Raw genomic sequence first — 27,902 nt, forward strand, 5'->3', positions numbered from 1 at the left:
GGTTCTTTAAGTTTTGGACTTAAATACAATTTAAAACTTGTGTTGAATGGTACAGCAATGGAAAGTTGATGAAATGATGAAAGATGAGGTTTATTTGAGGTTATTTCACCAAACTCATTAGTACTGGTGAAACTCGGAAAATCAGAATATCGTGAAAAAAGTTAATTTATTTCTGTAATTCAACTTTAACTGTGAAACTAATATATGACAGACAGACAGACAGACAGACAGACAGACAGACAGACAGACAGACAGACAGACAGACAGACAGACAGACAGACAGACAGACAGACAGATAGATAGATAGATAGATAGATAGATAGATAGATAGATAGATAGATAGATAGATAGATACTTTATTGATCCCGAAGAAAATTGCATTATAAATATTAAATATATACCAAACTACATGTAGTGCAATGTAATGTTCTATGTAACAATGTGTAATAACTTGTACCTATGCAGTACATACACAATGGAATTATGTGTATTAGTACTTTGGAGGTACATAATGTAATAAGACATAAAAGCTTTAGGATTAGGGCTTAAGGTTTGGCTTTTTATATTCTAATTTTCCGAGTTTCACTGTATTTATTTGTGTTCATGCTGCCGTTCTAAACTGTGAAATTGTCGCAGGAGCCCGACAAATAACGCAATGTAATGCACAGCACATAGATTGAATCATAAAAGATAAACATAAAAGATTTCTCTACAAAGATGAATAATGTATAACTTAACTTAATCATGTGTAATACACTACACATTATTTCAGAATGTACTCTCACTTTCTATTTGAATCGATGAAGAAATGCTTGTACTAAAAATGCACTTTCCATTGTCTCCATGATAGTATCTGTTAGAATGTTGATAAACAACAAATTACAAGTTATCTTATATCATATTATTGGGATTAATTGAATTTGCAAAGAAATTATAATGATGAATGCCAAAAGAGGTTATAAAAAACAATGTAAAAAAAAAAACATTACAACTACAACTTTTAGTTTAAAAAATAAAAAATAAAAGTACAATTCGAATTCACAAATAAAGATTATATATTTTACTATAAAAAAATACTGGTAGCTTGACACTTTCACAGAGCATTATTGGCTCGACGCAGCTGCAGTACCATTAGGTGTGGACTGTGCCAGGTCTAGAATAAGGCACTGAAGTTTAGGGCGTTGTTTCCTCTACCATTACGTCTTTAGAAGTTCAATGAGGAAACACTGGCCGATAAGTTTAAATAATGTATCTCAATGTGAGACAATTCAAAAACTGCTCTTAAGACAATAGCCTTAACTCTACTGAGGATACTGGGCATCACCTAGTGGCAAAAATAGGTAACTGCACGAGCTATCAAACAAAATGAAACCAGAGGAAAGACACACAACCTTTTGGCAAATAAAAATGAATAGGCCTATATATGTTTTCAAAGTGCAAAGACGTGGCTTCTCTGTATATGAATAAATTAACACTATAAACGCTTTGGCAAAAACCTTCATCTTCCTCCATCATAAACGAATCTTTCTTCCCGACAGTTTTCTTGGTCTGAGGTTCTTCTTGTTGAGGATGCGCCGCAGAGTCGAGTTCATGTAGAAGGGTCGTTCCGGCGTGCCGTCGTTCGTCTCCAGGTCGTACACTAAAAGCAGCAGCACAAACTTTACTATCGTGACTGTAAAAAGACCAGAAGGTTCAAACTGTTTATGTTTATTCAAAAAGGATTCACATTGTCATTGGATTTGTCCATAAAAAAATCTTCTATACAAAAGAAACACTGAAGAACTCCCTTGCAGATGTGTGTATTATACTTAGTATTAAACACCACTACATCTGGCCCATCCAATAAAAAAATTACCAAAAATGGCTTTGACATCCTTTTATAAACTGTATCTCAAAAAAGTCTTGGTGTTAAATCTAAAACAAGAGAGAAACAAAAAGAATCTTTCCACGACTAGGCACATAAACTAGTGGCTGCATTCAGAAGTTTCCTGAAGATGGTCAGGTTCTGTTTATGTTTTGAAAAGATTACATCTGCTTTTAAGTCTTGCCCTCCACAGTCTATGTCTGCATTACAGTACATCTATGAGTCTGATGAAAAAGGAAAACAAGGATACATGGATTTGCTAAGTGCTGAACACACACTATTTTGGGGTGTGTTTTTGAGTTAGAATAAATAAAGTGGATCAAAGCAACCAGTAAAACCTATGGTAAACATCAACAGTCAGCAAATATCATGCTCAACAAATTCACATGGTTCTTTTCCCATATGTCAAAGTGCATACAAAACTCCACTTTACAATAGAAGACCAAAGTGCCACGAGAGGTCACCCCCAACCAGGTCCAGCTGTACATTTAAGGTCCTCTGACAATGTTGGGGTAAAAAAAAGAAAAATGCCTTTGTTATTTTTGTTATACTAATCCGAGCTTGTGCATCCACTCAGTGAAATGATGTGTACCCTCTTTATAAGGCAGAGGTCAGCAGAGAATACACACAAGGAAAGAAGGAAACAAAAAAAGTGGCAGAAAAGGCAGGGGTATTTGTCGTCTTGAAAAAGAGGAAGAGAGCAGATCTTTTCGACGTCTGCCTACAATGCCTTTTTGGTGAGAAACTGAAGTCAAACACGTTCGGTCATGTCCGCACTATCGCAGTCCGGGGATGCATCCAGTGTGTGTTAGCCCTACAGTACTTGCTCCGAGAGTCCGGTCTCCATGCATACAGCACACAGATATGGAGGGGGAAAAAGTGTTCAGTCCAGAGGCTACGTCACTCATAGCTTGGGCTCATCCTCCCCTTTTCTCAAGATCTGGTGCAGATTTGGAGAAATGAAGTAGGGCCTGGACGAGGACCCGTCGTTCCGCTCGAGGTCTTCACCTTCAGGCCAGTCCAGGGACAGAAAGCAAAGGCAGGGAAAGCGGCAGGTGGAGGGACAGACATGAAAGAGAGGGGGAAGTAAAGGCTTATTGCAATTAGTCAAGCAGAAACAAGAGCAGAAAGTACTGTCAGTGTTTTTAGAGAGTGAAAAGGATGTGAAGCTTTTATTTGTCAGTTAAGATCAAAATAAATCTATTCAAGACTTTTGGGGCGTTAAGTGTTAATTGTGTGTGATCTATTGCACGGTGTACTTACAAAAGCACAGGAACAACGTGTCCACACACATGGAGTAAACATTAAAGAAGCCTTGTGCAACAATGTACGATCCAAACGTGACCGTCTGAGGGGGAAAAAGTCATTGTTTCTGAATCATCCAGTTTCCAAAACAGTCTTTATTATTGTTGTTACAAGTTCTTACCACAAGAGGGACCCAAATGTAATTCAGCACTGGCAAATGCTCCTGAAGGATTGGTATCTTATGTGTGAAGAAGAAAAAGGCAAGAGCCCCTGCAATGTAGCACAAGCAATATTTAAAAATAGCACTGAAATTACCCTGAAATTGTTGTTAATGTTAATGTTGGAAAACTGCTGACTCACCGACCCCTCCTGAAATGAGCAGCTTTCCCAAAAAAAGTAGGAAGTCTGTGACCTTATCCAGGACTGCCACCCTGTGGACACCAGAGAGAGGTGTTTAGTGCTGTAGATCTATCATCTATATACAAACGTGAAGACGTGAATAAAAGATGGAATAAAAGTGCACATAAACAGATTATACTAAACACATTATATTAAACACTATGTTTGTATACTAGTCATAGAGGGTGGGTGCTGCAGGGTTCGAGCACCCACGCAAACATAAGGGCACCCAGGCAAATGTGCCCTGATTACAAAATGATTCAATATAAGCTGTAATTCACACTCTCTTTTCTTCTTTTCTTCTCCTCACATATGAGCGCAGGTCAGTCCATTAGATTAATATATTTGTTTGTCAGTCCTGCTAATTGTAAAGCTAATTTTGATGAGTGTATATGGATATTTGTTATAGTTAATAGTTAACTCATAGACATGTACAGGTATATAGTTAAAGTGGATATAGATAAAGTATACTCAGGGAGAATTGTTTCTATCTGATGTAATGTCTAACTGTAAGATTATGAAATGCAAATGTAATTTACATGAACAAGGGGTAGGAACTTATAAGCTTCTTGTGGCCATACCGCCTATGCGATGCCCAATCCCGTCAGACCTTGGAAGCTAAGCAGGGAAGGGCCTGGTCGGTACTTGGATGGGAGACCGTTTGGGAACACCAGGAAGCCTAGCGAATGTAATTCGTGAGTGAGTGGTTGGTGGTGGTCGGAGGGGCCGATGGCGCAGACTGGTTGCTTCGCTTCCGTCAGTCTACCCCAGGGCAGCTGTGGCTACAATAGTAGCTTACCACCACCGAGTATGGAGTGAATGAATAGTGCAATGTAAAGCGTCTTTGAGTGTCCAGAAAAGCGCTATATATAACCGATGAATTATTATTATTATTATTATTATTCTTGCTTCGGTCTACTCCCTTTGAGCTTCCATTACTGTGTAGTTGTGAAATTTTGAGAAAGAAAAGAAATGTTACCCGCTCAAATAAACTACTAAACTACTACTATATAGATGCGGCAGTCGCTCATTTCGCTCTACAAGGAGAGGGCTGGGGATGAGTCACTTGTTTGACTATGATACTAGTTATAACTGAACCATGCTGATAAAAACTTACCTAAGGATATTTCTCATTAGAAGGAAGAAAGCTTCCCTGGCTGAAGTGTAGAAGTTCTTTCCATATATTGCTATCTGTTGGATAGAAAAGTTAATTTGTAAATCAAATAAAATGAGTTGTAACATTATATTATATAAAATATTGTGTGTGCGCACCATAATATATGCATTTCTATTTAAAAACTTGATGAAACGTTCCAAGCACCAAAAACAACATTTGAGACACTTCAGCAGGAATTGGGCGACGGTATTCTGTGCACCTGAAACACACAGCCTGATCAGAAACGTCAAAAACAATTGTCTGGTAAAATAAGCATCACGTTTACCTTTTAGATTGTGATCTAAATACTCCAGAATGATCCGTATAAACTGCACAGAGCCGAGGATGAGAGAACCGAAGGCTAAGGAACCTGTGTGAAAACTAAAGCCACATAGGAAATAAATACCAACTGTCCACAGCAATAACTATTTTAGCGTGATCTCCACTGTGTCCTTAAAGCCACATACCGTATGGCCCGGCTGAATGAGGAGAACAGCGGGCATGGAGGGATGTCATCTGGCTTTTTTAAAGCCCAGTAATATGATGCAAAGGCCCCTGCGAGAGTGCACTGCCCCAGTGCGATGGAAAAGTTAACCAGCCACAGAAAGGCAAACAGGTTACAGATCTGAAATACCAGGATGTTTTTGTGGTACAAACTTTCTCCTCCATAAAAGGCAAAGTTACACTGTGATCCCGGGCACGCTTTAGAAATGTTACTCTGGGAAAAATTCTGAAGGAAAATAAATAAATACATTTAAAAATTGAAACACGAACTTGCTCATAAATAGTCAAATATTATCAATTACCGTTGGATTACATGTGCTGTTGTCATAAATGCATTTGCCATCTGGTGACGTGACCTTGTAGATGGCATCGCCTGAAGATGCTAAGAAGCTAAAGGCAAGCCAGTCAAGGAAACAAAACTAGGATGTACTTTGGACTTTGGTCAAACAGTTTTTTCTGAGAGGAAATTAGCCTTGAGCTAAATCCGGCATATTTACAGCACAAGTTGTCTGTTCATTAATATTCACTGTCCCATTCAAATAAATCAATAAATGAAATGAAAGGATACACTGCAGTAACAGCCCAGTAGGCGATGCAGATGGTGACCAGTAAAAAGGTGACGAGAGGGTAAAAGAGAGTGGACATGATGTTTCCAATGGCCCTGCAAAAGACAACAGTCAAACTCAATCCAGCACTACATATTTTGCACATGCACATCCGTCTACTAACCTGCTTCCCTCCTTTAGTAATGATATTGCAATGCATATTCTTTTCCTCAGAAATATCAGCACAACCACAATGATGCCCTCGATTACAGCCAAAAAGCACACTGTGAAAAAAGAGGTTTGTATATGATATGACTCATACACAGAAATAAACAAGAACTTTCATTTTTTTTGGTTGAAAAAGACTTGAAAACATACTGAAAATGAGCCATGTTTGACTGAGATTAAGGTAAACAGCAAAGTCTGGTTGGAAGCCAATATCAGAGATGGTAACATTGGAGCCAGGCTTCATTCTTAGCGTACTGTACTCCCAGAAGCAATGCCAGATACCTAAATGGAAGGAGAAAATACACAGAAATAGATCAGTTTTATGCTTTTAGATATTAAGTTTACATCACAACAGGACAGCACAACAAAGCAAACGATCTGCTCAATTTATTACAAGTTCAAACATACATTACATACACGTACAGTGATTCCCAACTACTGCCTAAGACAGTTTTAGGTTCTTTCTAAAGGCTTGAGGTTTGATTTAAGATGAATTATTTTTCCGAAAGGTCATATTTTACTCTCTTAGGGAACAAGGCTGGGAACCACAGGTACAGTATTTTGAGCTGTAGGTGCTTGATGGAGCAGTACTTACCATAGCCGATAGCACCGATGACACCAAAGATAATAAGCCATAGGAGCACACCGGCAATGTAGCGCAGAAGCAAAATAAATAGCAGGCTGAGCACCATGGTAATCACCAGACCACTGCAACAACACAAACACAAAACTAAAACTCATACTGAGCTTTAAATTGGTATGGGAGCACTTGAACTGTTTTGCGAAATGAATGTCTGAAATAATGCACAAAAATATGAATTCCTTACATCAGAATCCAGTGCCATGTATTTGCATAATCTTCAAAGATCTTGGTGACAACCTGTTTGGCATTCAGAAGATTGCTGATCCCCCTGTAAAGATGCGGCAGGTAAATAAATGTGATGAAATCGTTCAAACACAGGCTTGTCAATACAGTATTGCTTTGTAATTTCCTAAAACTCTATTGACATTGTTATTTGTTGGAAGATTTAAAGCAACTGAAAGGAACAGGCCACAGTTTTTTTTCCCATGCTGAGATGTATGTTCTTGCCTGAGCTTAGACGAGTTGTCTGGTCTTTGTGCGTGTGCTCAGTCACGCAAAAAGACCACAGAAGTTGCTAGCATTTAGCCTCTCCCAGCATATTCCTATGGACCCAAACAACCAAGCTCTTCCATGTTTTCCCTACGTCACACGAGTCACACGATCCAAGTATAGTTACACAAAATTAAACTGTCTGTGCAGTAAAGTCTTCACTCCTAAAGAATTCTGAAGATATTACTGCGCAGACGTCAAACTGCTCCTAAGGTGTTATTACGCCTTACAATATAGTTCCCCTTTTTATCCGCTTAGAAAACAACATGTTTAATTTTGTGTAATTATACTTGGATTGTGTAACTACTCACGTATTTAAATAGGGGAAATGTGGAAGTGGGCACTTCTAGCTTCACGCCTGTTTGGGTCCAAAGAGGAGAGGCTAAATGCTAACAACATCTTTGGTCTTTTTGCGTGACTGAGCGCACACATAAAGACCAGACAGGTACGCATCAACTCATCTAAGCTCAGGTAAGAATATCTCAGTATAGAAAAATTGTGGCCTGTTCCTTTAAGCAAAGCACATCTCTTGAATGGTGATAGAAGCACAAAGCAGTTGAGATGAAGCACAGGGAGTTAAGAAAGTCAAGTGTCTATTTCCAGCTCCCAGCACAACATGTGGAAGTGACTGTCCTAAACTGTAATGATAATGAAGAGTTTAATTTAGCTGCCAAAAGGACAGTGGAACCTGGTCTAAGAAATAGCACCTCCTGCCCTATAACAAACAGCAGGAGAATGAATTCAGTCCACCAGAGGGCACCATATGTTGGAAAACATATGCCAGATAAGAGCAATGATGGAAAATAAACAGTATTTCATAGTGTCTAATGGAGTTGCATACAAGCTCACAGTTTGAAAGACTAATCTACACAGAGAGTGAAGCCATAAGTTTGAACCTTATCTTGCAAGACAGGGGTGAATTTATGTAAATTAGAAAAGCATTAAGCCTGCGTTATCAAAAAGCTGTACAAACTAAAAACAGAATCATGTATCTTTAGCTTATCTCCTTCAAATACATGATTTCTTGTTTATATCTGATATTTCATGCAATAACATGCACATGTTTATGAATGTGGCTCACACATTCTTGGACATGACCGACATGTCATTCTTTCCATACCCTTGCATATTTGTCTTGTGTTCTTTGAGTGTTGAGTTGAGAGGCCTATTAAAACCATAGTAATTTTACTTAACTACATTTACAGACTACAGTGTATTTAGTAGAATGAAGGTGACGCTGTGCCGTCATTACCAGGGAACAATGACAGTTCTCAGTTCTGTATCAGGAGACTTACATTGCAGCATCTTTGAGGTCACTGACGTTTCTTTTGATATTGTGTCCATCTATGAAGACGGTCTGATTGGCAATGGTCACAATACCATTACTTGTGTTAAACACTGGGAAGCACCGCTGAAGAACTACAACACAAAGATCCAGTAACTTTTATTACCTATGAAAGTTACGAACCGTGTTTAAGACCTGAACATTGACTTACAAGGTTTGCTTGGCACAATCATGGATGGACAGTCCTCATCTCGTATTACCTCTGAATTTGGCTGAAAGAGGAAAGCAGTAAACATTTCATTGAGGTTGACTGAGTTAAATGGCTGAAGGAAACAATGGAGATATATGTGGTGTAAGACTCTAAAACTTCATGTGGGAACATTATTAATGATTCAGTTTAAACTACGACTGTGTTTGTCACTCCCACTCAGCACCTCACTCTCGAGACGCCATTGTCCTGATGTCATCTGCGCGGCTACCAACTGCTGCCTCCACCATCATGTACACGTGCTTTTTAGCCCCGTTTTATAAATGTGTTCAAAGTGAAAACACAATATCATTACTTCATAAAGGGCGTGTGGTGTCAGATACTCCTGCAACATTTGTGTACAAAGGAGAACTATATTCATTCTCACCTTACTGCCAAGGACGAAGTCTGGCTTGCAGAACTGCTTATAATACTCCCAGTTTGCAGCTGACTGCGAGTCCAGGAATCTGGCAAATCTGTCCGGGCACTTGGAGACACAGAGCTGGAGAGGAACAAACAATCAGCTCCCCATCTTCTTCACAAAGTCACAGAAAGCGGCAGTAAACAATGGGAAATGCTTAAGGAAGATGTGGCCAGGCCTGTACCTGAGTAGTAGGGCACTGAAGGTTAATTAAAACAGCAGGATTGGCACATTTCAAAATGTTGAAGTAGAATAATACAGCTTTGTTTCTGTGGAGACAAACGATGAAGACAAGGAGCGTGATCAGATTAGAACAGATTACGCAGCACTATTTTATCAGCAGCTCTTCACACTGTATGGCGCAGCTGCAGTTTTCAGTAATTAATTATTTGCTTTCTCGATGTAGCTGGCTCTTTGTGAGTCTAGAGATAACTATGGAAATCTGACAAATGAATAAACATAATTATTCTGCTCCACAGAAAACAAAATCTCAAAGTTTTCCAACTCACGAATTGGCGGTCCCCTTCTGGCCGCAGAACTGGCCCCTGCTGTCCGTCGGATAAACCACCTTTCTGGGGTCACCAAAGCTCCAGGCTGAAAAGACAACAAACCGTGTTACAAAACTGAATTAGTGGATGCTTTCCGAAATAAGTTGCAACTGTTGCCAACATCTATGGCCCAATATTGTAGTGTCCTCCTGAACAGCTCTGAGGTCTAATTTGTTGTGTGTAATGGATTTCTAGATAAAAGTAGCCATAGCCTGAAATTCAATTTACTGGCTGCTTCTTTTTCATTTATTTACTCCTCCTCAACAGCACAGAGTTAAGGCCCTTCGGCTTTGCACTTTATAAAGCAATCTTTGATAGTGAGAAATAAAAACCATATATAAACAAATGCAGGACAGTCTTCTGTTTTACAATGACAAAATCAAAACATTTAATATGGTTTTAAAAGAAGGTCACTCCCTCACACCACACTTCTGAAAATCATAGGACTGGCATTCTTTTATTTTACAAAGATCAAACTGGGTCTTTCTAAACTAAAATAATGAATGAAATTTAAACTTTACATGTTCACGATAGCAATAACTGCAAAGAGAGAGTATGTACAAAACACACAACTTTAGTTTGTTGTTTTATAATCAGTCCACCTTATCAGTGAATCCCACACTGTGGCCTGCGGATATTAAGAGATTAAACTGTGTGTCTTAAAACCCCACCATTTCTTTCCTTTTTTCCAACACTAAACTACGTACTTTTACACTCAAACGCCTTGGTAAATGTAATGCAGCAATGTACATTTCTATATTGAAGTAACGTGTAACCAGACGAACTCACCAACTGTTCCCAAAGCAATGTATCCAATGATGACAATGATGAAGATGAAACAGCAGGCCACGTCTGTGCAGCTCCTGGGATAAAGTGAGAAGGCCAGTGTTAACGACAGACATTTTGTTTCCTGCACAAGGACAGAAAGGCTGAAGAGGCCGACTCAACACAACGAAACAAAACAACAACCCGAATGCTTATCACTTTGTATTTTACGGATTATTATGACTTGGCTGTTGCATTAGAATTTCAGATTCATCGAGATCCCAAAACTTGCTTGGAGGCATGACGAGCTGTCATCTTCACTCTGAGGCTGCAGGGGAGTGTTGTAGAGCACTACTGACTTGTAATGAGGCTCTGAACCCCAGAGTGGAGGGTCCCACAGGCGCACACAGACAGCCCTCACTGCAGCGGCCTCAACGTGCTGAAACTGCATCTCACTGACTCCTCTCTGACTTACTGTCTCCGTAACAAGCTGTTTCCCTTCACTTCTGCCCCAGGACAAGATGTTCCCCAGGCCGCTGTGTTCAACCTTTCTTAGGCCAAATCAGCCACTTAATAACAAGAGGGTCACACCGTTACTTCCCTTCAAGCATCGCTCTCCTTAAATAAACAGACACTCAAATACTCTTTCAACTGAATGTGAATCAGACGCCCAATCTTTATAAGTTACAGTGTGTTTTTAATTCCACTTGGATCATCCTTGTTTAGTTATACAATGATTAAAGATGAAATTCACAGCCTACATTTAAACCCTTAAATTCACAACAAGCAGATCATCAGGAGGGAAAAGCAGCTCTGTACACTTAGCTCCAATGGCCACTAATGAATTACATACAAACAGCTGTTTGAACTGTACGTGCAGAATGGCCTAAATTAGCAGCTGGGTAATTCACATTTGAATCACAAATGAACAGAGATTGTTTGCAAGCGCAGCTCTAATTAAGAGGCTACGATATTAATACATGCAGCTTAGCATGCAGACTGCGCTGAGGCGGCTCTGGCGGAGAAACGCAACGTTTTACATCCCAACTCTTGTGCGAAGTGTTGCTAAAACTTCCTGCTTTCATGAGCTTTTGTTCACTGTAAATATTCTCACATCAGCCAAAATCACGACATGAGAAGAAATATTCAGGCTCTTTAAAGGGACTAGATGCAAGTTAGTCATTTTATACTCACTACTGCCACCTCAGGTCTTAAGCGTAACTGCAGCTTCTATATTAAGCTCGTGCATGACGGCACTTCGGACCCGAATTAACACCCTTTTGAGTGACAGTGCAGGATTTTAGAGGCAGTTGTGGTGAACACATCTGAGCTCATTCTACACATTAGGACATGGCTGGAACATGTAGGGGGGAAAATACTTTGTTTTTACATTTTTAAACTCTGTATAGTCCCTTTAAAGGTGCATTATGCAACACAAAGTGACGAAAATGTGATGAAGATGCAAAAAAAAAGGCCAAAAAATGCATAAAAAGTGGCGACAATGCAACACACTGGCCTACGCTCTCCAAGCAAGAAGCTTTTAGATTTGTGTAAAGCCAAACTGGAGAAAATGCGCTTGGTTAAGTGAGGGGTTAAGAGGTTAATATTAAACCTTTTTGTTGCATAAAAAGTTGCATAATGCACCTTTAAATTAAAGATAAAATAAGTTAGTGGTGCCGATAGTAACACAACTTCGATTCCTAGAATCCTCTAAGTTTACAGAAGCGTAGTCTCTTCAAGAAACTGCTTTGGTAAAACAAATTAGAGTGGTTCTGCTCTTCTGCTGTGTTACTGACACTGAATATGTTATAGTGTTTATAACAAAGACATGCGGCACATTTCATCTCATTCAAAATGAACAAAGGGAAGAGTCTTCTTTGTTGCCATGGTGACGGGTGCGTTCTTCAGTGCTGCAGCCCTCAGTTGGTTTATAGATAACTTAGCATCGACTTAGCACTGACTTAGCATCCCACAGCTGTGAGTTTCAGCCTTATGTGACTGTTAGAGGAAATTTGTCAGGTTTCCACACTCTTTAAATAGACCTGGCTGCATTAAGTCATTGTGCAGACGCAGCACACTGTGTGAATACAAAGTCACCTTTGAAGTATTAGGTGAACGATCCAAGAGAGCTGACAGTGAAGAAGAGAGAAAACAATCTGACTTTAGTGTCTCATCAGAGAAATACCCAGCCTATGAAAAAAGGCCAGTCCAATGTAGTATAACGGAATATTCTCTAGACTCCCTGGTCCTGACTCAAAGTTTTCTTTTAGATGTCACTGAGCCTTAGCACCAAAGAGCAGCTCTGTTCAGACAGGCAGAGTCTGAACTGTGGCTCTGTCAGTTCAATGAGAAACTTTAATGTCTCTGTCAGATCAGGCTGATATTCTGTAGCGAAGGTGACACAGAAGGCACACGTGCCGTGACGTGGCATGGCCTTCTCTGAACGTGTCCCACTGTGGCTGATGTAGCAGAGGTCAGCTCTCAAAGATATTCTCTGCATCAATTAGAAAAAAGCATATTCACATGATCTCAAACACACCTCTACCACTCAGTGATGCAATGAAGAGAGATAAATGAGCTTAATGTCCCCTTCGTGTGCCAATTGAACATGTTAGTAGGTGGACACCACCACCGCAGTTAGTTAACAAGGGCCGGACCGCATAACCACAGATATTAAAGTCCTTTTATCAAGGCGTACAGCTGAAAACAAGACGAGTGCAGCAGAGCCTGTTCTCTCCCTGTTCTCATTAAGAAAAAGCCTCACAGCCACAGAAACATCAAAGACACTTTGGTGCCTTCACCCAGCTGTAGCAGTGAAATGGGTGAGATGCGCTGGGATAGAGAGACACTGGAGGACTTCAGCATGACTTCACAGCAGCCTGCAAAACTAAAATCCAACAAAACTGAGATAAGACCACACATAACCCCACAAACTGACTAAAGCATCAAGAAATATATAACTATATTGTGTTCTGCTCATTATTGTTTCTAAAACACTTTTCCCACATTTTTCATCTGGATCAATTTGTCCCTGCGGGGTAGACCTTATTTCATAAGCCGCTCTGCTGTGGAGTTGTTTATGAAACAGTGTCATTGATGCTGTAGCTGGAGTCAACAGTGGACTACGTCTGTACAGGGTAATAATGTGTGTCAAAGGGCTAACTCCTGCCACCAACCGGACTGCAGAGACTTATGGCCATTGATCTGTGTTGGAGCACAGAGAGCTGCCAGCACTAGGCCTCAATCTTTATTAGTCACATGACAAGCGATCAATCAGCATTCAGCCAGTGCAAAACAGAAGTATTTAATAGTAGACAGAGCAAGAAAACAAGGATAAAGACCTTACTACTTGCTCACTCAGCAAAATGGTATTGCAAACTGGCTTTTAATGTGTAATTTAGTGTTAGATGAATGTTATTTCACACATTAACAATAACAGTATCAGTAATATATATCATCTTAATACGATAATAAAGATTTTGGGGCAGAAGGATATGACAAAAAGAAATAATTTCATCACACTACATTAATTAAATGTGAGCAATTTGCACACGATTAACTTACTATGCATTTTTGTTTAGGGTGTTAGGGCAAAACGTGCACATTTCAGTCGGATGGAAGACCTCAGGGATTTTGCAGTACAGTATATTGCGACGATATAATATGCAACCAAAATAACTGCTGTCTATAAACACATGTTGTAGACACACAGACAAGCAAACTGGATACCTGTTGTGGATGGGCCCTCTGAAGTTAGGGTCGAATCTGCGTGGTTCACCTGCAAAAGAACAAGACAGATGTGAAACAGAAGTACTTCTGTAGACAATAGAGTGAGTCAGAAAGTCCTAATCATAAACAGGTAAATCTACAGATGTTAAAAAAAAATAAAAAAAAATCAGGAGAGTATTTTTATTATTTTCATAATAAAAATAAATGTGTAGCTGATGAAGTTAGACATACCATTACAAACATATACAAACCTCAGCTCAAACAAAAAGAAATGCTTTCCTCCAGTGTCATTTAACACATAAAAATATTCCCTTGTCTCATCCAAACTACAAAATTAGGTGCGACTTCTGCCAAAAAAGTGGCCGTAAAACTCTCGATTAAAAAGTCCCATGACGATTATTGAGATAGACCAATGTAGAGCTTAATTGCCCAGCCCTACGGCAGAGATAACAGTTTCGGGTTTAGACACAGGGACTTCACATTTAAATCATTTACACTTCCAGCTCCTGTCCCGTGTGCAGCTTTACCTGCTGGGACACTGCACAGGGCAGGATGCGCTAAGTAGGCCACCTCACAGTCACGTTCTGCCAGGAGGAGGATGACGACTAATGATGAGACGGAGTAGCAGTTGTTAAAAATGGTCTTGACATACAATAAAAATCCGTGTACCTTTCGATCATTAGTTATTCCGTTTCAAAATAAAATCAGAAAAATAACATTTCCATTTGTTTTTTTGTTTTTTTCCCTTTCTAAACTTGAATTAGAAAAATAAATCTTGTATACGTCAATGTCAATGTGTTTGTTTTGGTTCTAGTTGTTTTTAATTCCCTCCAAAATTATGACGTTACTATTATTTCGTTTTATTATTGTTTTCGACACCGGAAGTGAGGAGAGACCTCAGCTCAGAACCGCTCCTGCACTTGTTTGGAAAGTTTTATGCAGATACTTTTTAAAAATTGGGCAACACATGCAGAGATCAGAGATGCTTTACATTACCACGGAGGGAATGGTTGCTCAGAAATATCCGTGAGGAGATTCTGCTTGGAAAACAACCTTAAAAAGCTGGGCAGACACTCTGTCATGCAGTGTACAGGGGGCTACGAGCCTCGAATAGCTGCTCACGACGAACGTACGAGTGAAAATCGCACGGTCGCAAAGTCTTCAGCGCTTTGTAGTAATTGCGCACGAGCGCAGCTTAGAGGGAACCGTGCCAGAGAAAGAGAGAGAGGGATGAAATGCCTCGGTGTCAGGAGAGGAAATAGTTACTTGTTGTGGAGTTTGGGCTGGTCACTAATCAGGCAGAAAGCGCAAAAGTAACAGTGATACGTAGCCTATCTTTGCCCAATTTGTAGTGGCTTCTCGTGGTTATACGGCGTATACCTGCGTATCACGTAGACTACAACACATCTGTGTCTGGGGGGCACACGCATCTTGGGGGACGGGTATGCGCGTTATTATATTTTTTTTTTTATTCCTCTTCGTCACTTTAGTTGTGCATGATTACTTTGCAAAACAAAAGTCACTGCTGAAGTGGGGGGACGGAGAGAGGAGTGGCAGAGGGACAGTTTGGGAATGCATGACGGGACAGGGTTTTAGAGCGCGGCTCTGGGGAAACAGAGAGAGAGAGAGCTCCCGAACTCTCCCGGCACCAGCTCTCCCGGGCCATGGGAGAGAAAAAGGCGTGTGGAGTCCGTGAGTGGGGCGGGTGCAGGAGCCCCGACACTCACATCTGCACCTGTTCGCTCAGCTCCGCTCTTGGCCGCCTCCGAAGCGACATCACCGCACACTGCCTCCTCCTCCTCCGCCCCGGTCACCTCTGCTGCTGCTGCAGCTCCACGAGGAGCTCAAAATGAGCAGCAACGAGTTTGAGAAATAAAAGTCCTAATGACATAATAAACAACGGTTACAGAGGAGATCGCGTTGAAGCTCGACCTCTTTTGCTTAACCTCTTAAGTTTGTTTTTGTTTCCCTCTTGCGCGAGGGCGAGAGAGGCAGAGAAAAAGTTACTCATCATTTCCAGTAGCAAATCAAACCGAAGCAATAGTGAACAAAATAACGGAAGTTGTTTTAGCAGTGTTTGTTTCCACTGCATAGCAAAGAAATGGGTCAATATTTTATTTAGAATTTTTTGCCTTTCCAATTTAATTTAGAAAATGGATATACAATAAAACAACCACATAATTAGTTTTTCTGATTTTATTTTGAAACGGAATAACTAATGATCGAAAGGTACACGGATTAATAAATCATGTGAATCACTTTTGTTATTCTATTTTTCGAGTATATAATGTGGTTCTCTCAAAAACTTATCTGAGGTTGAGTTTAGTTTCCCTCATGCATACAACACGCCATTATAATACAGTAACACGCTCAAAAAGCCAGTTCTGAATGCATGTCTTGCTAAACCCCTCATCAGTGCCTGCTGAAGATAAACCCAGATGTTTTGAATACTCAGGAATTACTTTTACTTCTTTTCCAATACACACATTATTATAGGTTATAATATGAACGCTAATTTGTCTGAAATAATATTTAAAAAGCCAGAATAAAGCATATCCGGGACTTGCAAGTCTTTCTCATTGGCCAAAGCTGAGATTGAAGGATGGCTACGAGCGTCACCATTGACTCCCTCCATCTGTGTGTTTATCGTGGGATAAAGGACATGAATTCGCATTGGCTGCCTCTTCAGTGTCCAAGTGGTCCCTGCCTCATTTGAAACTATGACGTGCTCGTATAGACCAATTAATCATCACACTGGGGGAGATGTATCTCAAAGCAGCTGGTTTAGACACACTTTGGGGCAGCATGAGTAGCTCCAAGTCCCATCTGGCTATTTCCGTTCCCGATCCTGTGAACAGCCGGGCTTGAAAACTGTGAGCGCTGGGACGGATGACTACTCCACGTTACGCACATGCAAATCTGGCGGGCCACTTTTTCCTCTAATTTAAAATTTGATGACCTCTAAATATAACGGGCAAGGAGTCGGTTTTATTTTTATCAGCACAGCCATACCTGGGATTCTATCTTTTGTCTGTCCTCTTCCCTGTTGCAATGGGGCATGTTTGAAGGATGGGAGAAGGCAACATCTTAGCCCCCAGTCACTGAGTGACGGAGCAGTATGTGCACTGATATATCAGCGAGCTGCAGACTCAGGAAAAACTGAGGATGGCAAACATAAAACAGGCTTTCAGGCTGGTCTCCAAAGAGTGAGATATAACTATATACTGGCTCTGGCACTGGGTATAATATGCTCAACTAGGACACTTTTCTCACAAGTGTTTTTGCGGTGTCTTTGATGTGTTTTGTCAGCAAGTGGTAAGTTTTATGTCTAAAGATGGAAGACCATTGGCACACTGGCACAAGAAATAATATTGATATATTGTCACTAGAATATAATTGTAAAACCTGAAATGACTAGTTTGATTTATGCCATTAATCAATACAATGGTCACATCAGGGTTGTATCAGTGACCCAAAGAAAAGTATTTGCTCAGGAATGTTTGACCGAGCTTGCACAAAGAAATACATTCTGACACTTATTTTTACAGTTCTTAAATCGTTGTGTTATTTTTGTGCGGTTCCTATTCAAAGCATCAGTGACAAAAACGTCCATATGGCAGGTGAGATCTGCAGCGTAAACTCATGCTGAGATCAGGGACGGCCGGTGGAGACGACAGACTGCAGAGTGTCAGCTTTTCCTGGGACAATGTCCTCTAACTGTGTGAACACGACACAATACACTGCTATAGTATACTGTACAGTAGGTGAACTACACGTCGACACAAGTCCAGTGTGGAAGTCTGTGTTGCTGTTATTTGAAATGTTTGGTTCGTGAGTGAGGCGACTCACAACAAAGGCCACACTCTAGATCTAGTTATTACAAAAGGTGTTAATATATCAAATGTGAATGTTGTTGATGTTGCTTTATCTGATCATTTTTGTGTCTTCTTTGACCTGTGTGTTACACCTAAACCAGTGGTTGGGCCTGGAGTTATTCAAAGAAGACACATAAATGATACAACATGGACACAGTTTATGGAGATGATCAGATTTGAAAATGCCCCATGTTCTAATGTTGATAATCTGTTGGACTCTTACACATCAAGGGTCTTAAATGTTTTGGATACTATTGCTCCTGTCAAGGTTAAAATGGTTAACAATAGGCAAAAGGCACCTTGGAGAAGTGAAGATTCGGTCAGGGCACAGAAAAGGGAGTGCTGAAAAGCCGAACGGAAATGGCACAAAGCTCCAGGTTCATTTTGAGGTTTACAAAGAAGTACTTTGTGGGTTCAACCATATTTTGCGTAGAGCAAGGGAGAAGTATTTCTCTACAATCATCTCAAACTGCAGAAACAACTCTCGCGTTCTGTTTTCCACAGTAAACAGATTAACCAACCCTCCAGTTTCACTGCCCCTAGAACTAATCTCGACATCTAAGTGTAATGAGTTTGCAATATTTTTCTATGACAAAGTCCAAAGCATTAAAAATGCCATAATTTCCACAACACAAATAGAAACTCTGCCACCAGATAAACACTTTGAGCTGACACATTTCACACCTGTTACTGACAAAACAATGGAAGAGGTTATCTCCGGTATGAGTTCATGTACATGCTGCCTTGATGAATTACCCACTAGATTTCTGAAGTCTGTGCTGACCAGCTTGTTACCACAACTTGCTCAGTTAGTTAACATCTCACTCGAGACTGGAGCATTTCCAAAGGCCTTGAAAACTGCAGTCAGTAAGCCTCTTCTAAAGAAGAGCAGCCTTGATGCCAAGGTAATGAACAACTACCGGCCCATATCAAACCTGCCATTCCTAGAGAAAGTAGTATATCAGCAGCTCACTTACTTTCTCCTGTCTAACAATGTGTTCAATACTTTCCAGTCAGGATTTAGGCCCCACCACAGCACTGAGACATCTCTGATCAAGGTGACAAATGATATCCGCATGAACACCAACGCAGGTAAGGTCTCAGTTTTATTTCTGCTGGACCTGAGCGCTGCCTTTGACCCAGTGGACCACGAGATCTTACTTCACAGGTTAGAAAACTGGGTGGGACTCTCTGGTACTGCTCTAAACTGGTTTAAGTCCTATCTCGAGGACAGGACGTACTTTGTTGAAATTGGCAACTGTGTCTCAGACAAAATTGCCATGACCTGTGGAGTCCCCCAGGGGTCAATCTTGGGACCCCTCTTATTAAACTTGTACATGCTTCCATTGGGTCAGCTAATAAACAGTGTGTCGTACCACAACTATGCAGATGACACTCAGATCTACATGTCACTGACGGCTGGTGAACATGGGCCTGTAGATACTCTCTGTCACTGCATCCAACAGATCAGTTTGTGGATGCAAAACAACTTTAACTAAACTCAGACAAAACTGAGATCATTGTTTTTAGCCCACAGGCACAAAGACAAAGTGTTATCAGTCACCTTGAGTCTCTCTCTCTAAAACCAAAAAAATCAGGTTAGAAATCTAGGAGTAATCATGGACTCAGACCTGAACTTAAACAGCCACATCAAAGCAATAACATCAGCAGCTTTTTACCATCTGAAAAACATTGCTAAGATCAGAGGAATAGTGTCAAAACCAGATCTAGAGAGACTTATCCATGCATTTGTCTCCAGCGGGTTAGACATACTGTAACGGCCTACTCACTGGCCTCTCTAAACGAGCTATCAGACAGCTGCAGTACATCCAGAACACTGCTGCTCGAGTCCTGACAAGAACCAGGAAATACGACCATATTAGTCCAGTGCTCCGGTCTCTGCACTGGCTTCCTGTCACTCAGAGAATAGAATTTAAAACAGCTCTGCTTGTGTACAAGTCTTTTCATGGTTTAGCACCAAAGTACATCTCTGACATGTTACAGCCGTATGAACCATCTCAAAAATAAATACGGTGAGGCTGCGTTTCAGTTTCATGCAGCTAAAATCGGGAACAGTCTTCATGAGGATGTGAGACAGGCCTCAACTCTGGCAACATTCAAATCCAGGCTGAAAACAGTTCTTTTTGCCCATGCATATGACTGAAAGTATTTTATCTGCACGCTTGCCTTTTACTGTAATTGATTAATTTTATGTTGATGTTTTTGTTGATTCTATTTGCTTTCTTGTATTTATGCAACTGTGAAGCACTTTGAATTGCCTTGTGTATGAATTGTGCTCTACAAATAAACTTGCCTTGCCTTGCCTTGCCTTTTTAAATGTGCTATATAAAGTTGAGATTGACATTGTCATGGAGAAGAAATCAGATGTCCATTCACAGCTCACACAGTTTTTATGCTTTGTTTAGCCAGCACTGCAGTCTGCCAGTGCAGAAGACAAGGGGAGCTGCATGTGCTTTTGGCTGTAGTTAGCATTAGCCTGGGGAATGGGGATTTGTAGTCACATGTGGAAAAAGCCTGGCAGGCAGGCCTAACAGGGCTGTTGAGCTACAGTTTGTATTGACTGTGTTAGATAATGCCACTGCGTCCTGTTGTGACTGAAGTCATGACATAAACTGTGATTCATCAGAGCATCTGAGAGAATTACATGAGGATAAAAGGCTTTTGCTGTTACTCTCTAATGTGACAACCAGTCAGAACCATGGCAACACCGTCTATCGATCTATTTACAGTGTTAAACTTCTAACATCGCATCCTCTGACAAGAGACTTTAGCTGTTACTGTAAACAAAGAAATGTGTACTCTTTCACCCCTTTCAGAAGTCAACTCAATCAAATTAACCAAAACATGTTTTAAACTGTACCCTACTTAATGTATTCTGAAATGTGAGAAAGTTTAAGAGCACACATGCACTTAAGTGAGGCCATTTACTAAATGAGGGAACAGCCAGGAGCAGGATGTGTTATATGCTCCATAAACATGGCATACACAGGCCCCACTGTCCTCAGCCACTGTCCCACACTGGCCCCTTTATGCACCGTCTGCTCCACAGCTCTACTGCACAGGTACAGTAACAGGGCAGGGAGCATTGGGGAAAAAACGCTCCCTATATTTAAAGAGACGCTGGATGACTTGGGCTAAAACAGGTTCTACAATATTATTTCCAGATCCATCTAAATCAGAAAAGAAGTAGCTTCTTTACTTAACCCTGTGTGAAGTAAATTGATGAGAGTTGTTTTTTAAATGTTTTAATTAATGTTTTTTTTATGTTTCTTGTATATAAATTCCACTATGAGTATATTTGCAAGTTGTTGCTTAGTTATATCCCCGCTATTGTCATAGAAACATCTTGTCTGCCTTTCACAAACTCTGCCTCTGAAGAATAGTACAACAGTTAAAATGCTGGTCTTCTGTGCTAAGACAAGAAAACACTATTTTGCCCTGGAGAGTTCTCTGGGATATTTTTGATCTATAAACGGACGTCTGAAGTTCGATTCGTGGCTGTCTCACTTGGTGCTCTTTGAAAAGAATTTACTTGTTTCAAAGGGAGGCAGTGAAGGAGTGCTATCCTCTCAAAAAGTCGGATGAGGTGCCCATTGGGATTTGAAGCCCGAGGGGGAGTGAGACTGTGAGAGTGTCAGCTGCTGACAGGCCGCCTGCTGCTCTGGGCCGCGGCAGCAGCATTGTGGCAGGACTTTGTGACCTTGGTTACTCCTGAAGCAGCTCGCAGGCATGTCCGAGCAGTGCTCTGCTCCTGAGAAACCAGGAACTGTGACTATGACAATAGTCTACAGACAAAAATACATCTACATTTGAAACTATGCGGTGCACACTGACAGTAGTGAGAGGAGACCTCCACAGCTGCAAAGCCTGTTGCAAATAAGGGCTGACTCATACAACAAGAGAACATAGATGCCTTCAAATTACACATATAGACTACTTTATTATAGATAAGGGAACCAAAGAAGAATCCTGAATGAATATTGAAATCTAAAACCAAACCACACATGAAACTAAATGTGGGTTTAAACAAAATACCACAATATATATCACAAAGAAACAGAAACTACAGTAGCCGAAGGGGAATAACAAATCAAAAAAATCTCCCACAAAGTTTAATTACAGGAATCATAAAAGGCTAATTAACTGAACAGAGCATCAGCCTCTCAGTCCAGTATGTTGTTAGGGGGCAGCAGCGGTTATTTATGCCAATAATTTAGTCTTGGAGCAAAAACCACCTCCACTGACTGCCATTTCAGACACAGTGCACTCACGTTTGAGTCTCCACAAGTCTCTGTATTGACTGAAGTATAAAAAATGCCACGTTTAGGGAAGCTACCCATGCGAGAAATTTGTTAATTAACAGTGTGCTCGAGTCGACACTTTCCGAAGCTGAATGGAAGTCATATCTAAATTGTTACTTACAAACCTGCCAGAGAATGATGACATTTTGCTATGGACTTTTCTAACTGACTGAACTATTAAAGCAGGAAAATATAATCCCACTAACCACAAGAGAGATAGGTAAAGTGTTACATAATCGTCCAAGCTAAAAGATGGAATCTGGAATGTGGGCCAAGTCTGGCACTGATGGATGACTAAGTGCAAATTATAGCAGAGGGATATGACTTTTTTAATAAGAGGTGGCTTAGCTTATCTACCCTTTTTGTCCAGTCCAAATTAGCTTTTCAAATTACCTTTACTGCTACTGCTAGCACTACAGATTTGCAACTCACTAAAGATGTAAGACTTTGATCTTACCAGTGATGGCTAACAGCCCATTTAACACCTGCGTGAGAAACTGTTTGTCCAAGTTTTGCGATAATGAATAAATTGCTATCTTTATCTCTTCTTCTATCTTCATCTCCATCTCGCTAACAGCCAAATAGCTTAATATCCAACACACAAATGCAAAAGTTGACATGCATAACTGTCAGCAATGAGCAGTTAGGAATCAGACACAGTTTACCTGTAAGGCTTAATGACAATTTAATTTATGTCTCGTAAGGAACTGTGCATAATTGTATAAAAAGGAACAGTTGTCTGAGAGACTAAATTAAATGTGTGTGGCATCTCTCAAAAGTGATGAGTGCAATAGTGCAGTGGTGCTTAACTATTTTTTATAACCACACTTAATGATGCCAGCGCTTTAGTATTTGTATCCTTCTTGTTCAGCAGTGTGAGCTAAACACCAAATTAGTCTTGTGCAAAGTGAGCAGCCAAAGCTCAGGAACCGCCGGGGAGCCAACCAACATAAAGCAGCTGACCTAAACACCAGGAGGCACCATATATTCATCCCATGCTTCACTGGAGAGTGCACAGAAAAATACCTTTTTAATTAAACTATCTCATTATGTGACTCTTGGAGGTGTTAATGCAATAAAGCATTTTAGCCTCACGATCTTTTCAATGTTGTCAAACACTGCTGTATTTGATTAATTATCCATTCATAGATAGTTATAAGCATGAATGTCATTAATCATAAGAAGTGAATTCAACAATGTACTAAAGGAGTATTATTCTATGTAGTGCACTATACTAAAGAATAAGACTTCTAACAACAATTTCAACATGCATTATAATTGTGTGGAACCTTTAAACGGCCAAAACATTTGTTCCAAACAATACACCTTATGAACGATGAAAGAGTCACGTGACTATTTTTTAAAATTGGTCCAGGGGGCAACGATGAACATTAGACTGAAAATCACACTGTTGTGTTTTGAAATGTTAGAAATGGGCACCAGAGTCTGTCAATCTGGAGCTCTGTGGAGTCGGGCGGTGCCCTTTTAAGGAACATGCTTCGTGGGAAGAGATCAAGCAGCCATGTTCATTTTTACAAACCACTCAGGACCATTACAATGAATGGAGATGAATAGGTGATCATCTATCTCTAATTATTAAATCTACGGTGTCGGGGCCTATGTTGTGTATCTGTCTATCAATTGAGTGCAAAGATGAACGGTCACTCTCTCACTCTCACAGTCACATGTGTGTGTCAGGTCTGGCAAACACAGACTGACTTGTGACACTGCTGCTGTAAAGGCAGAGGTTGTGAACACTGAATGTGAACGTGGTCCTGACTGCCATGGCCACTGACAAAATTGGGTGAGCATGGGGCATTATAAACAGCGTAAAAAGTTGTTAAACTAAACTAAAAAGTAAAATACCAAAATTTAAAGGAGGTCTACCTGATTTTACTTCTAGCAATGGAATGAAATTTGTTTTGTCCTTAGTATATTGTAAACTCAAATGTTTATGGGGATCAAATGATAAAACATTTTTATCATTTTTTTCTGAACTTTCAGGCTATTTTTCTAGCATTTTTGTGATAGTGACCCAGAAAGGTGACCCTTCAACACGATAAACGTGCCCCTGAAAGAATTTTGATGCTACAAATATACTAGGAAATTTACAAATAAGTTTAGTTCACCAATAACACTTTAATTTAGTGTCTTCCCCTTTCATTGTTTGCAATCAAAAAATCAGGTATAGGGACTTTAAAGGTGCATTATGTTTTAATGTGAAATTAAAAACCCTTGATATTAGTGTATTTGACTGTTTAGTAACACAGCTTCTTTTATTGATTTAAAATTTTCTCACGGACAGAATCCAGATTCCCTCAGGGATGTGTTCTATCCCCTCTCCTGTTCATATTGTACACTGACATTTGCCGGGCCACTCAGAAGAATAGGTTCTTTGTTAAAGGGACTAGACAGAGTTTAAAAATGTTAAAATTATGCTCCAGCAATGTCCTAATGTGTAGAATGAGCAAAGACCTATTCACCACAACTGCCTCTAAAATCCTGCACTGTCACTCAAAACGGTGTTAATTCGGGTCCGAAGTACCGACATGCACAAGCTTAATATAGAAACTACAGTTACGCGTAAGACCTGAGGTGGCAGTAGCGAGTATAAAAATGTCAACTTCCATCTAGTCCCTTTAAGTTTTCAGACAACACAGTTCATGGTGTCCTCCTTTCTGGAACTGAAATGAATCATGGCCCTGTGTTAACAGAGTTTGTCCAATGGAGCGACAGTAATCTTGATTTAAACATCTCAAAAAACAAGGACATGGTTATTGATTTTAGACGCACCACAGCGCCCCCCCTGGGCCGCAGTGTCATTCACAGCAAAGTGGTGGAGAAGTACAAATATCTCGGTTCTTGGATTGACAAGTTTGACGCAAATACAGACTCCATTTTTAAACACAGGCAGCAGAGAGTTGCCGATAAAAGGATTATTTGCAACTTTGTCACTGGTTCAAGGGTTTGTCTGTGTTGTCTTTGTTGGAGTTAAACAAAGAGACCTACAGTCTCTAAGGGAGGAGCAGCTGCTAAAGAAGGCTAAATGTACCGGTAACTTGGGTCAGTCTCTCCATGCTCTGTCCTCAGAGTTTTTGTTCATACCTTCGGGACATCGTTTTTATGTACCTTTTCGGAAAACTAATCGTTTCTCCTACTCCTCCTGTCACTGAAGTGTTGAATTCTGATGGGAGGGTGTTTATTAAGTAACATAGACCTTTTGAATTGTGCTCTATTTTTGGTCTATTGTTTTCTTGAGCCTCTACTCTTGTCTGAATTATTTGTGAAATGTTCTGATGTTTACTAGAAACAAATTGCCCTTTGGGATCAATAAAGTTCTCTGAATTTGAATCTGAACACAGCGGCTGTATGGGTGGTTAGCATGATGGATACAATCTGAATGGGTTGTAAGTGTAAACATATTGTTCCATCAGCAGTGAAAACCGACTAGAAACCCTAAAAACAACTGTTCCTGGAGCGTTAGAGAGGCCACTGTGACGAAAAGTAAAGGCACTGTGCTCCCCACCCATACAGCCGCTGGGTAACTAAAAGGTCAAATACGCACATAGAATGCTCCATAATGCACAAAAGCATTAAATTTGCAATTTCAATACAAAAATGACACAGCTCATTTCCCCCCCCTTTACATTCACCAACAATACAAAAATAATGGTTCAAATCAAAACACATTCAGTTACACGGTTCACAGATTTTTTTTTTACCCAATTTTCGGTCTAGAGTCGCCCATTATGTACAGTTGCTTTTTGGATATCCAAGGAAATAAAAAAACACATGAATTGGTTGCCTTTGTGGCAGAATTTGCGCATTGAAATTGAATTAAAAAGCATTCAATTTGACTTGTGCTCGCTGAATGAGCCCTGGTAAACGAGAGGATCAAGCACAAGTGACAGAGAGGGGGGGTGATTGGCAGATCACTGGAGTCATGACATCTGAAGAACACAAGGGTCAGAGAGTTCAAATCATCCAAAAGGGAAAAGAAATGAGAAAAAACTCAAGCTGACACATTCAGTCCAAAAAGACATGGCGTAAGTCGGACCTAACAATGAATCGAAAACAATATAATATCCCGTAGGTTTTCATTCATTGTATAAAACCTTCTAATCAAGTTGTACTGAATTAGTTTAGTAGTTAATATTCCAGTACTTTCTCACGTGCAAATGCTGCCGCTTGGATGCAAAAAATGCACATTATGACCTGAATCTTGATTTTAAACATAAATCACAAATTGAATTGCAATAGAATAAAAAGTAATCACATAATTCTATAAAAATCCTGCAGCAGAAATCAACAGCACCAACATCACACAAGTATCACAGAACTCATTAAATGTCAGTGTGTAACTGTGGGCCTTGGGCAGGGAACACTTTACATTTTCTTGATGGCACAAATCTTTGCAGAGATAATGCTCTACCTGTCCAATTGCATTTTACTTCCAATGTATTAGTTACCATTTAGTTAACACAATGCCTTTGTGTAGAAATGCTCTATTAAACCCAGGCTAGGTCTGAATTGAGTCTGCTGTCTGTGTGGCATCTACACCAGATGAAGGATTATATTGTCTGGATAAAAGGACATAACTAATGCAGGCTAATGGACAAAGAGCCCACAGATTAAAATACCCAAGTGTCTCTGGGGTTGAGAAACAGCCACAAAGAGACAACAAACCCACTTGGAGAACAGCGCTTCAACCTGATCCTGAACAACATTAAATCTTCTCTGTGTGAGCAACAAAATTAAAATGACAGTAAATATATGCTTTAATAAACAATAATATCCTATCAAACATGAAGCCAATGACAAAAAGAGGCAGCCATAAGTGACACAAAAAACACAGATTTTTTTGTTTGTTTAGAAATGGCAAGAAAGGGATTAATATACAGTGTATAAACTGAAATTACTGTGACAAAAGGCACTATTCCTATTTGGGCCAATGTCTGTTGCTATGTGAGCGTTTTAATGTCTCTCGTGATGGGCACTGCCAGGCAGGACAGACAGGTAAGCAGCTGGCTAAACAAAACAAAGGGAAACTAATACAATTTCGATGGCACTGAGTATAGCTGTTCAGTTGTGAAAACGTATTAGATATTTGTCAGGGGAAAAGATGCATCAAAGCTGTAGTTTGACGACGTTTTGTATGGTTTGGCACATCGTAATTCACCATCTAACGCTACTACACACAGTTAACGTCAGCCATTGAAAAGCCCATAATGCACATATAACATGAGTGTTTTCCACGCAAATAATATGAAAACATCCATTTTTAGCTTGGAGCATCGCCTGGTCCTGTTGTCATCCCGTTATCTCGACACGGGGGGTAAAAATCCTGACGCTTCCAACAAAGACGATGGCACACACTCACCATAATAGGACGCGGGGGTGTCCGTCTTTCTAGCCATGGCACGTAAGAAGAGAAACGCAGCACCGTCGTCTACGTCTTAGGGACAGCATAAGCGAGGGAAATACTGAGGAAAAATAGACGAATTGAAAGGAATCGCTGCTGGTCTTTCGGGGGATGCTTTGGCCACGCAGCCGAGCGTCAGTCGTGTTTACAGCGCGACGTCATTAATTATTCAGAGCTGGTCTTAAAGGCGCCGCTGTGTGTGCGCCACCAGAGGG

The 27,902-nt window shown here is 40.3% G+C and overlaps 1 protein-coding gene across 2 annotated transcripts; it reads right to left on the reverse strand.

The window, feature by feature from the left end:
* Window positions 1-1,031: 1,031 nt before the first annotated feature.
* Window positions 1,032-27,883, reverse strand: slc44a5b (solute carrier family 44 member 5b). 2 transcript variants are annotated; one of them, XM_079574748.1, is made up of 22 exons: window positions 27,646-27,883; window positions 14,069-14,117; window positions 10,364-10,437; window positions 9,536-9,620; window positions 9,211-9,295; window positions 8,994-9,107; window positions 8,570-8,630; window positions 8,369-8,492; window positions 6,769-6,852; window positions 6,537-6,649; window positions 6,092-6,223; window positions 5,898-5,997; window positions 5,737-5,829; window positions 5,471-5,558; window positions 5,132-5,394; window positions 4,951-5,045; window positions 4,781-4,884; window positions 4,626-4,699; window positions 3,470-3,540; window positions 3,291-3,379; window positions 3,128-3,212; window positions 1,032-1,639 (listed from the first exon to the last, which is right to left on the reverse strand). In XM_079574748.1, the coding sequence occupies exons 1-22, from the start codon at window positions 27,680-27,682 to the stop codon at window positions 1,512-1,514; spliced, it is 2,148 nt and encodes a 715-aa protein (XP_079430874.1). In that variant the 5' UTR covers window positions 27,683-27,883; the 3' UTR covers window positions 1,032-1,511. The 2 variants fall into 2 exon arrangements, with proteins under 2 accessions (XP_079430874.1, XP_079430875.1); XM_079574749.1 differs by lacking the exon at window positions 1,032-1,639 and adding an exon at window positions 1,678-2,872 and having other exon boundaries at window positions 27,646-27,877.
* Between the last annotated feature and the right edge of the window lie 19 nt (window positions 27,884-27,902).

The sequence above is a fragment of the Gobius niger genome (assembly GCF_951799975.1).
Source record: "Gobius niger genome assembly, chromosome: 17".
In the NCBI taxonomy this organism is placed as follows: domain Eukaryota; kingdom Metazoa; phylum Chordata; class Actinopteri; order Gobiiformes; family Gobiidae; genus Gobius; species Gobius niger.

Coding starts and splice junctions, on each gene's coding strand:
- slc44a5b (XM_079574748.1), bottom strand. CDS start 27,682: ATGGCTAGAAAGACGGACACCCCCGCGTCCTATTATG. Junction 14,118..27,645: donor CACCCCCGCGTCCTATTATG/GTGAGTGTGTGC, acceptor GTTCTTTTGCAG/GTGAACCACGCAGATTCGAC. Junction 5,830..5,897: donor TTACTAAAGGAGGGAAGCAG/GTTAGTAGACGG, acceptor TGTCTTTTGCAG/GGCCATTGGAAACATCATGT.